The 11,301-nt window shown below is 45.5% G+C and overlaps 1 protein-coding gene across 1 annotated transcript; it reads left to right on the top strand.

Annotated features, from left to right (window-relative positions):
• The first annotated feature begins 507 nt into the window (after positions 1-507).
• LOC9633801 (nuclear-pore anchor) lies at positions 508-9,216 on the top strand. Its single transcript, XM_024684263.1, has 47 exons — positions 508-866; positions 921-1,067; positions 1,123-1,221; positions 1,288-1,416; positions 1,466-1,558; positions 1,606-1,671; positions 1,729-1,818; positions 1,864-1,941; positions 1,992-2,107; positions 2,168-2,246; positions 2,302-2,394; positions 2,445-2,493; positions 2,550-2,653; positions 2,705-2,773; positions 2,834-2,977; positions 3,033-3,137; positions 3,186-3,299; positions 3,350-3,431; positions 3,485-3,528; positions 3,588-3,661; positions 3,708-3,810; positions 3,860-3,994; positions 4,044-4,142; positions 4,195-4,236; positions 4,289-4,342; positions 4,388-4,555; positions 4,606-4,653; positions 4,704-4,763; positions 4,821-4,904; positions 4,962-5,036; positions 5,084-5,268; positions 5,320-5,422; positions 5,471-5,587; positions 5,640-5,732; positions 5,782-5,934; positions 5,988-6,041; positions 6,092-6,205; positions 6,251-6,328; positions 6,377-6,526; positions 6,574-6,645; positions 6,695-6,820; positions 6,872-6,925; positions 6,975-7,172; positions 7,225-7,323; positions 7,369-7,431; positions 7,477-7,857; positions 7,915-9,216. Exons 1-47 carry the CDS (start codon positions 561-563, stop codon positions 9,079-9,081), a joined length of 6,156 nt encoding a protein of 2,051 aa, XP_024540031.1. The 5' UTR covers positions 508-560; the 3' UTR covers positions 9,082-9,216.
• The last annotated feature ends 2,085 nt before the right edge of the window (positions 9,217-11,301 follow it).

Raw genomic sequence — 11,301 nt, 5'->3', positions numbered from 1 at the left:
AATCATTCTTTGACAAGGGGAGGATTGTTAGGCATCAGGTTAGGATAATAACAGAAAGAAAGGGCTTTACAATTAAGTGATTGCTTCTTTAGGTTTAGGGTGTAAAGGATAGGATTCTTAGTAGAATATCTTAGAATATCCAAATATATTCTAAATATATCCATTATTATCCTGATTTTGCTTAAGCAAACCAAAAATCATATAAACTATGTCACACCACTATGTAAACATTCACCTGGATATCCATGTGTTTTTCCGTCTGAAGGAACAATGACCTTGACAAATTTCTAAAGATAGAATAAATCAGCGTGAACTACCTGAGGATCAAACACAAGAAGAGAAAAGCCACCACTCATCACAGGAAAGCTCTCTTCGACCTTAACTTTGCTGCATCTCAAAGCTTTTGTATCTCACCCTTCGATAATGTATGATGAGTGAAATAGGTTAAGTTTTTGTGGGTAAAAGGTCTTAAACCAGAAGTGTAGGCCTTAATCAGTGACTCTTTCATGAGGTTTTAGGGTTCTACTACTAGGGTTCTTTGTAGGGGGAGCGCGCAAGCAATGCCGCTCTTCATCACCGACGAGGAGCTGGAGCAGCTCGGAGGCGATGTAGCGGCGCTGTGCCGCAAGGCGGACGATGTCTTCCGCAATCAGCAGGTCCAGCTTGAGACAGAGAAGGCTCGGGCGGACGCGGCCAGAATCAATGCCGAGCAGACGTGCGCGCTGGTGGAGCAGAAGTATGTGGCGCTTATGGATCAGGTGGCTAGGCTGGAGAGCGAGAAGGCGCAGCTCCGCCTGGCGCTGGAGAATAAATCGTCCGAGCATGCTGCAGCCCAGGCGAGAGTGCATCAGTTGGAGCTCGAGCTGGTGAGTGGATTTTTTTCCATTGGCATTTTCGTGATCGATCGTTGCTGCTCGTAGATGAAACGAGACAGCGATCTCGAGACTAGGAAGTTGGAGATTAGTGAGCTTCACAAGTCGCGGAAAACAATACTGGACGTTGTCGAGAAGAAGAACTTGGAGTTGGATGAGAAGAACGAATCCTCAAATCAATTGCTTGAGAAAGTGGTAAGTCTCTCCCTCTTAGGTGACGTTAACATACTTTTTTTTTCCGTCCTGTTAGCTTGCTCTCACCCAAGAGAAGAGTGGGCTAGAGAGCAGAGTTCACGAACTTATGGCCGAGCTCACCCGATCACGGGCACAAGAAGCTCGAGTAACACAGGTAAACTATCAAAATGTTTAGATTGCTAAGCCTTTCTTTTTCTTTTCATCTTTGTTTCTTGAGCAGGAAAAGGATATTTTTGCTGAGCATAATTCCTGGCTTGCTGAAGAGCTCACAACGAGGTCTGCCAACTTGCTGGAAGAGCGAAACCGAAATGCACAATCGGAGGCTGAGTTGCAAGCCAAGAATATGGAGGTAGACTTCCTTGCTGCTGGCTGTTGGATTGATGACTTGGATATTGTAGTTTGAAAGGGCTGCCAAGGAGAAAGAAGACGCTCTGGTACGAAGTCAAGCTCGTGTGAAAGATCTGGAAACGGAAAAACATGGATTAATTGAAGTAAGTTATCTGATGTAAGATCGTTGTATAATGACCTGCAATGTCAGGAATTGCGATTTGTCAAAGAGGATGCTGCTGTTAAAGAAGAACATTTATCAATTGAAGTTACCACTGTAAGATCCGTATTTTCTTGTTTTGCTTTTCTACTGACAGAATTTCCTATCTAACAGGCATCAAAGCTGGCCGAACTTTATAAACAAAGTTCCGAGGAGTGGTCTAAGAAAGCAAACGATTTTGAAGGAGTTATTAAAGCGTTGGAGGTACTTGTAATTTTATTTTGCCTTTTATCATATGCTTTATTACAGGCGCATTTGAATCAAACTAAAGAGGAGCTTGAAGAGCAAATTCAAAAGGAGGTGACTGCTCGAGAGGCTTCTGAAAAGGTTTGAATGCATCCTTTGCGTTGACTATTCAGCCATCCAAACTTTGACAGGAACTATCCACTGCGAAAGAAAACTTTGAAAAGAGGATACTTGAATTACAGCAAGTAAAAAGTATTGATAAAGGTTTTCTGGACCTGGATGCGGATGCCGGCCAGCTTCTCTTACGGTACGTATGATGTTTATTAAAAATTTACACCGTGTTGTAAACTAACTTGCTAATTGTTAGGCATCACAATGATTCGTCCGAGTTTCATGGAGTGTCTGGAACGGCTCTTGCGGCCACACTTCTCCGGGATGGATGGACGGTATGTTCCTAATCTCCATCCCTTGAAGTATCTAACTGTAAGTATCCCGGAATAGCTTGGGACTGTTTACAGCAAATATCAGGAAGCTACAGACGCCTGGCGACACGAACGACATGAAAGAAACCGTTGCCAAGCTTTATTGGATCGGGTAATTTTCTAGTGCCCTGTAGGTTGAGCTATAACTTTATATCTGTGAAGGTTCTTCATGAGATTGAGGAGAAAGCTGCATTGATTCTTGGAGAAAGAGGTTTGTTTTACAAGTTTGACCATTTTTATTGGGTTATTATATATGCAATTATGCAGCGGAGTATACCAGAATGCTTGATGCATACGGAATTATGGAGGAGAAACTGAAATTGTCTATGTCCGACCAAGCGGCTTTGGAAAATTCCGTCAGGGAGTTGAAAGTCCGTGGCTGGCTTTCTTCCGTGGTACTTGAACTAATATTTTTTTTATAGGCTGAGCTGCGGAGGAAAGAACGAGACTTGAAGGGCGCCACAAAAGACGTTTCTGATCTTCAGTCTCAGGTCCGTCTTCGCTGTCAGAAGGAAAATATTGTATTTAATACTTTCGTTGGATTCATTCAGGTTGCGGTTCTTCTTAAGGAGTGTCTAGATATCCAGAAACGTTTTGGAGTTGGAGGTGATGATTCAAATATGGACGAGGCTTCAACGGCGGGTGCTCTTGTACCGGATAAAAGTTCTTCGGATGCTGTTATATCGGATAAACTGGTAACACATTCTTATTTGTACGTTTATTGCATAGTAGGATTCTTTTTTCCTACAGTTGACGTTCAAGGATATCCATGGCTTGGTGGAGCACAACACCAAGCTTCGTGCCCTTGCACGTGTTCTGGCGGAACAAAATGAAAAGAAGGAGCAAGAACTAAGAGTAAATGACTAGAGCTCAAGATGTGGTTTGCTGATGGTTTCGTTTTAGGAAGAATTTGAGTCTCGCCTCAAAGGTCGAATAGACGAAGCATCTGAGAAAGTAGCCATTGTGCTGAAAAGGGCTGAGGAGCAGGCTCAAATTATTGAATCGCTTCAGGGAACTGTAAGTTTGTGCTTTTTGTCTCGAGAGGTCTATACAGATTTTCTACCCAGGTTGGGATGTATAAAAGACTCTATGAAGAGGAGCGAGGGATTCGTTCTACATTCGCAGTAACACCTGGAGCACGTTCTTTAGGTTCGTTTTCTTTTCTGTAGTTTTGTTCTTATGTTTCTCGTTCCTTGTTTAAGATGGTGATGGACGGGATGTAAGGAGCCTAATGGAAACGTCACATGTAATTCGATGTTTTCTTTCAAATGGTTCGTTAATTTACGAGCACTCCTTCTCTTATAGGATGAATGTCGTAGGCAGCTCAATGCTGCTCTGGAGCAGATGAAAACAGTCGAAGGGGAGTTGAGCCAAACCAGGTCAGGTGACTATTGTCGTGGGATCATTCTCATCTTTTTTCCACAGGCATAGTCTTACTTCGGCTCGTGTTGAATGCGCTCGATTCGAGGCGGAGGCAACCTTTGCAAAGGAAAAGCTGGCGTCGATGACGCGAGAGTCTGAAAGTCAGGTAAGACAGTGATATCGTGTGTTGCTGTCATAGACAATGCGAATTACAGCGATTACAAACGAACTCAATACTCGAGAGAAACGTGGAGCTTTCACAATCTGTAACTGATTACCAGCGTAGGCTCAGAGAAAGCACTCAAAACGTCAAAAGAGCCGAAGATGAAGCAAGAAGACTCTCGATAGAGGTAATAGAAATTCAGGCTGCTGTCCCTGTACTGTGCATTTCTATTTCAGGTTTCTGTTCTTGAGCGCGAGAAAGCTCTGCTGGAATCTGCCGAAAAACGGGCTTCTCAGGAAGTATCGCAGTTGTCTGATCGAGTACATCGTTTGCAGGTTTACATGGTTTGCGTCCTGGACATGTTCTTACAGTCTTTATAACTTTCAGGCAACACTAGATACCATTGAAACTACAAATGAAGTTCGCGAGGTACCTCCTCGTGTTAGTTTTGTGTTAAAACTGATCATTTATCTATTTCTAGGGAGCCTGGACAGCGGAAAAGAAAAAACTGGAGGATGACGTGAATCGAATGCAGGCGTGTACTTCCGTTATTTGTGCTTCAACTAACATATAATTCCAGAGGGAATGGGTCGATGCGAAGCATAAACTAGAACTTGAGCGTAATTATGCACGTAGCATTACCTCTGAACGGGACAAGGCCATGGAGCGCAGAGAGGCATTGGGTCTAGAACTCAAAGAAGCACTTGCAGCGTTGTCAGCATCAGAAACACGTGCGAAGGTTGCCGAGGTTGGTTAGCTATTCTTCATCTCTTGCTCTGAGTTTTCTTTTATTCCCAGGTTCGCAGTCTGGAACTTGAGGCCAACCTCAGAAGGGCAGATGAGAAGGTATAGAGATGCTCTCTTGTCTGTTACTCACCAGGAAATATTATTCTTAGATTATGGCTGTCGTTGCCGGTGGAAAGCAAATTTCTGGATCGGAAGATATGGAGAACAACGTAAGGCTTTCTCTCTTTCTCTCTGTTGTTTATTTTTCTAACATTTCACGTGTTCAGGTACTGGCCACCCTTCAACATACTCGTGAAGAACTAGAAACGCTTAGGGAGGAGTTACTTGCCTCAAGAACCCACGTTGAGCAGGTTTGATCTCATACAAGTTGTTTGAATTCTTTAAATTACTGGTGTATCTCTTGTTAGTATAAAAATATTGCGCAAGCTAATGAAGAGGCGTTAAAGAAGATGGAGGAGGCACATTCGAAGTTCAAAGAGGAGGTGAGCACTTATTCTTGTGATTTATGCAGCTAATTGTGGTTTTGCAGGCCACGAAATCAAAGGACATTGTGGACTCAGAATTGAAGATACTGCAGAAGCATCTTTCTGAGGTGGAGTCGCATTCCCTGGAAAAGGAAAGAGAAGATGGGCAGCTTAATGCTAATAGAGAAGCGGAACTTCGAAACGCTTTGAAAGAAGTGGCTTCTCTAAAGAACGCGGAGGCGCTAAAAGAGTAGGTGTCTCGCTTTTCGTAACTGGTTTTGTGACGGTTGATGGCGTTCAGAGGCGCGATACAGCAAGCGGAAGAGCGAATTAAAGTTTTGAAAGAGGATCTAAGAAAAGAGCATCAACGATGGCGGGAAGCCCAGAATAATTACGAAAGACAGGTTAAATATCAGTCGCAGCTATTTGTTTCCAATATAGTCCTTGTGCAGGTTTTGTTGCAAGCGGATACTATTCGCGAGCTGAGTGCGGTGAATGAGAAACTAGCGAACCTCGAACAGCAGGAGAACAAGTATTGTGAAAAGGCCGAAAGAGCAGAAGCAGAACTGGTAGGCTACGCAAGAGTTATGGCCAGAAACCGCTCATCTTTCTACTATACAGGAATCTGTGAAAGTAACTTTCTTCATGGAGAAGGCTTCGCTAGAGGCGCATAAAGCTGATATGGAAAAACGTTTGCAGGAGCTCGATGAACAGGTATAAACCCCGAAAAGTAGTTTTGCGTCTTAACAACTTCGTTTTGCAGAATCGTTTTCTTTTGGATCGCTTGGAAGCGAAGCATATAACCTCAGCCGAGAAGGACCGCAGGGCCTCGACGAGTGCTGATGTGGGTGACGAAAATCATGAGGAGCCCGAGCTGCAGCGTGTAGTGCAGTATTTGCGAAGAGCAAAAGAAGCGGTAAGCGTTCGCGGTCGTGACTTCTATATATTTTATTGTGATCTGTTTTGCAGGCGGATACGGAGATTTCTTTACTTAAACAAGAACGAGTTCGTCTATGTAAACAGGTATTGCTGTCATACTTTCCTTCTTGGTAATTCACTATTATTTATTTTAGTTTGAGGCAGCATCCCGTTCTGCGGAAGAAGCTCAAACGAAACTACGTCAACATCATGAAAATCTTCGTGCTAGTGTGTATACTGATGAGGAATTTCGGGCGCTTCAGGCACAGGTATTGGCTCAAGCTACGCTTGCTACACTAAACGTTAGTTCACAGGTTATGGAGACGAATATCTTGCGCGGCAACAATGGGCAGCTTCAGGAGGAAATTAAGAGAGTCCTTGATGAGAATAAGGTAGAGCTATCAATGTTGCAGGCTCCTTTTTTACTTCTGTATTTTCAGGAATTGCAAGGGAGGTTTCAAAAACTTGAAGAGGAGAATGAATCCCTTAAAAGAACTGTAACGGAATTGCAACTCGAACTTCACGCCCGTGCACAAGAAGTGGAAGTCTCAAAAGCCGAAACTCGTCGCTGGGAACAAAGATGTACTCAGGTTAGTACTTGCGCTTTTTTTAAACTACGATTGATGTGGGGGTACAGATGTTGGAGAAGTACAAGTCTCTAGATGTCGATGATTATGAAAGAGTGAAGGCTTTGCTGGTACAGACACAGGTATAACTTCGTACTTTACATCAAACTGGCTTTACATGGTCAAAAGCAGGAACGAATTGGCTCAGAGACGTCGATGTGGCGCGAAACCATCGCAAAGTATGAACAGGAGCTTGCTCTAAGAACCGAGACTCAAGCAGAATTAGAGCGAAGGTTTCAAGATGCTGTAAAATTAGAGGTGAGTGATTTGAAAGTCATGTGGTTGGCGTTAACTGATATGTTTCTTCAGGCGTCTCTGAGAGCCGAAGTCGAGAGAAACAGGAAGATCTTGACCCAAACAAAGGTGAGGCTCACCTTGCCTGATTTCTTTAACCCAAGTCTTGATGAAACAGCGGAAATATGAGAAGGACAGAGAAGTGATGCAAAAAGAAATTGAAGAACTCAAGTCCGGCAAGTTGCCGGTGCATCAAGAAGCACTCGAGGCATGCCAAAGGGAGTCTGCATTGCGGTTAGAACAAGCTCAAAGAGAAAACGTTGCACGTTACGAGCTAGCTCAACGAGAGGCGATCGAGAAAGACTCAAGAATTCAAGTGGGTTACTTTCCTTTTCCTACTGTTGTGTTTTAACATTTTTCTTGTCTAGACGCTCGAGAAAACCTTGGAGAAAGAAAGGGATAAATCGAAATCTAAAATCGATAAAGACAGGACGGCTTTGATGGAGCTGCTGCAAAAAGCAACCACGGTAAGCTGCTTTTCTCCACAGCTGAACGCTCATAGTGGTTTTCAGGAAAAACAACGATTTCTCGAAGACCTGCAGGCAGTGAAACAAGAAAACGAGCAACTACGACAGGTAATTTTTCTTACTTATCCAGGTCTCGTGAATGCCGTGGTACAGTTGCAGCAAATCCAAGGAGCTGAGACTAGCACCACCATCATAAACGCGGAGGCGAGCTCTAAAACTTTTTCTGCGACAGTTGAACAGCTGAATGATATGGCTGCCGAGCTTACTCCAGCACCAGTTGTCGCAGCCCCTGAGCACGAAACTTCTACAACACCACCAGTTGTCAACGTGCCTCCTCCGGCTGTGCTAGCTCCGGCTTCGGCTCCAGCTCCGGCTCCAACTCCGACTCCGACTCCTCCAGTTCCCATGCATCTAAGCATAGTGAGGCCGTCGGTTCCGTTCCCAAGAGCTGTACAACGGCCGCCATCAGCACCTATTCTGGATGATAAGTTGAGGGCAATGCAAGCGCTTCGCGCCAGTATCATCGAGAAAGAGGTACACATTATTTTTAAGTTGAAGGAAGGCATTCTCAATTGCGTCTGTGTGTTCCAGAAATTCCAAACCCAAACTCGTCGCTCTGGGAGGCGTATAATCCGGCCTAGGATGGAGACTTCCAGCCAATCCGAGTCTGGAGCGGAAGCTGTGGAATCCTCGTTGGACGCGGCTGGCGAAGGGACTTCCGAGGCCGAGGGCGAGACTGCTCGAGTTCCTGACGCGGTGGTCGAGAATGACATGAACGCACTAGTGGCAATACCTATGGAGATTGCGGTGCCTGCTGGTCACAAGAGAACGTCGTCAGAGAGCTTGGACACCGAGACCATACAGCAGCAAGACTCTAGAAGCGAAGTCTTGCCACCTTTAAAGAAGGCCAGGAACGACGAGCCAGCCACAGAGCCAGAAGTGGACGCTGCTACTACGACTGCAGTGGAGGAACCAAAGCTCCAGGAACTTGATGAAGAGCAGCAGGAGTTACCGTCGCTGGAGGGCGCTGATCTTGCCGCAGACATTGCCGCTCCTCAGAGGCGGGTCCGTTTCTCTCGTCCGGAGTCTTTGCTAGATGACTTTGATGGAAGTGGCAGCAAGCTCAAGGAGAAGTCGCCAGAGCCGCAGCTAGCGCAGGGAAGTTCTTCCGGGACAGCGGACGAGCCAGTCATTGAGATCTCTGAGCCGAAGTCGCCTGTAATGTTCGAGTTCCAAGTGGACGTGGAACCGGAGCAAAAGGAGGCAACAGAGGTAGGAGAAGCGACGACTAACGAGACCGACAACGGGATGAGTCTAGACGTGGAAGACGGCGAGATTTCACTTGGAACTGTGGAGGAGGCTGGAACAGAAGGAGAGTTTGAGATGGAAGACGTCAAAGAGCAGGAAGAGCTTGGCAAAGACGCAGGTGACACCCCGCAGGAGACGACTTCCACCGAGATGGCGGCCGAGACTTCTTTCGAGCAAGGAGAGGCTGCCGGGATGGCTGAAGCTGAAAGGCCAAATCCAGGAGCAGTAACAGGAGGAGTAACAACACCACCAACAGGAGGAGGAACACCACCAGCACCAGCAGTGACAAGCACCACTATAAACTTGAACGAGAGGGCCCGGGAAAGAGCTAAGGAGAGAAAGCGGAGTGCTGCGTCTCCTTCGTCCCCAGAAACACTGAGGAACCGGGTTGTCCGAGCACCGAAAACTAACAAGGGCGGCAGAGGCAGGGGTGGTAGAGGGAACCAGTGAAGTTCGTCAAGCATTTCTCTTCTAGAAGGGCTACCGAGGACTAAAATTCTCTCTAAATGTTGTGATTTCTATCATAGTAAAAAACCTATAATTTACTTTGTATGCTTTCAATGAATTTTTACTCACCATTATGTTTTTCATTGTTGAACTTGGGTGTAATTGCGTTTAAGTTCATCCTATTTAAGCAGTGCATGGCCAATGATTTTAGTGTTTCGTTAAGTATACTTGAAAGTCAATGGCTTCTCCAGCTGCTGTGTTTGCTGTGATCTCTCTTCTTGGATTGTTTTCCACCGTGTTTGCTATTAATATAGTGAAGTGCAACACTAGTGCTGATTGCACAGCTCAGGGGCTAGTTGCACTCACATGTAACAATGGAATATGTAGTGATTGCTTTCCAGGTAATAAAGTTATCCTCTACAAATTACACCGTGCTAAGTACATGCAATATCTATCTTGGTTCAATGTACAGTGGGGAAATGAAGACCATGAAGGAACTTAAGATTGGAGATAAGGCAAGATCCTAGCTAGTAATCCACTTTGCTTCATATGATTAATAAGTTTCTACAGGTTGCTGTTGGAAATAACTCATTTTCGGATATCTACGCATTTGGTCACAAGGATCTAGATGTTGTTTCTGAATTCGTGCAAGTCAAGACCAAAGCCAACACCTTGGAGCTTACAGCCGGTCATTTTGTCCCAGTTAATACGAAAGGAGAGACAATTTACAAGCGAGCTGCTGATCTCAAAGTTGGAGATAGCCTGTCCACAATCTCTGGAGCCTCACCAATCACAGGTACAAAAAACCACACATCCTAATGTTCTGTAATAACACAATCTTGATATACGCAGAGATCTCAAAGGTTGACAAGCTGGGACTCTACAACCCCTTGACACTCTCGGGCGACATTCTTGTAGTGGCCTCTGTTCACAGCGAATGGTTCTTAGATTCTCTGTTCAATGCTCTTGGTGCAAGCGAATACCTCCCATATGCATACCAGTCACTGCTCGCCCCAGTTCGTGCTCTTTACAACATCGCCAGAAGCACACTCTACTCTACTCCATGCTCGACTCTTGCGTGAATATGGCAGAGTTTGGCACCAAGTATGGAGGCCCCATTGCTATCACCATTGGTCTTGGAGCTCTAACCTTTGCCGCTCGCTCCATTTAGAGCAGACACGTTCTTACGAAGAAAGAATAACTAAGTGAATTATTTGCACTTAATCATAGCTGGATGCAAATAGTACATAAGCCACTGAATCAAACTCATCCAAATCCATCAAACGCTTGAATGCCACCTGAAGATTCTTCCACCTTACAAGCATCTAGGATAATTCTCACCAACATAGCGTTGCTAACACTTTCCATCGAGCTAACCATGTCTACTGCGGCATGTAATTCATTGGCTCCACCATGCGCAGGGAATAATCCTGGGAAGGAATCACATCTGCTGATAACGCTAGCCAGAGTTTTAGCGTCCGGTCGAAAGCCCTCCTCTTCCATTCCACAAAGAAGCTCCATCACAAGCTTGGAGCTTCCTTGACGGCCATAGCCTTCCATGGAAGCCGTCCAGGCCGCTAGCTTCTTGGGAAAGATCCCATAAAAAATCAGTCGAGTGTCCACCATGCTTCCACACTTGCCATAGAAGTCAACCAAACTAGTCCCAACGATGAGAGATACTTCCATCCCCAAGCGGCAAGCTAGAGCATGAGTGGCTTTGCCCGGTTCCACAGACGCCAGGCTTCCACAAGCCTCGAGAGCAGCAGCCAATCTGTGAGCGTCCAAAACTTGAGGAGGAATCTCTCGAAAGAGCTCCAAGAACAGCACTGCTTGCTTGTTCTCGGCATAGCCCAAGACCATCGAGTTCCATGCTGTGACATCATCTCTCTCGGCGAGCATCCCCCATGCTCCCACACTTCACGTACATCACCACAAGGCCGCGAGCCACCTCGTAGTCATTCCAGCCGGCATGGTAAGCTTGAAAGTGGAATGCCATGCCTCTCTCCATTTTCCTCTGGGTCCCAAGCATGCACAGAGATTGAGTCCGGAGGGAATGGTCAACCGATCACATCATCATCCACCTCCACAAACTTGATGAGCTCTAGAGCTCCCTCTTCTTCACCATTTGAGACGTAGACAAGCTCCATAAAACCATATCCCGCCCTGGTGTCTTCTCGAAAACTTTCCATCCATAGTGCCACACTTCATGTACAGATCTATCAA

Source organism: Selaginella moellendorffii, unplaced genomic scaffold, assembly GCF_000143415.4.
Source record: "Selaginella moellendorffii unplaced genomic scaffold, v1.0 SELMOscaffold_40, whole genome shotgun sequence".
Classification (NCBI taxonomy): domain Eukaryota; kingdom Viridiplantae; phylum Streptophyta; class Lycopodiopsida; order Selaginellales; family Selaginellaceae; genus Selaginella; species Selaginella moellendorffii.
This window is presented reverse-complemented; position numbering and strand designations above follow the sequence as displayed.

Coding starts and splice junctions, on each gene's coding strand:
- LOC9633801 (XM_024684263.1), top strand. CDS start 561: ATGCCGCTCTTCATCACCGACGAGGAGCTGGAGCAGCTCGGAGGCGAT. Junction 5,269..5,319: donor AACGCGGAGGCGCTAAAAGA/GTAGGTGTCTCG, acceptor GATGGCGTTCAG/AGGCGCGATACAGCAAGCGG. Junction 6,926..6,974: donor AGATCTTGACCCAAACAAAG/GTGAGGCTCACC, acceptor TTGATGAAACAG/CGGAAATATGAGAAGGACAG.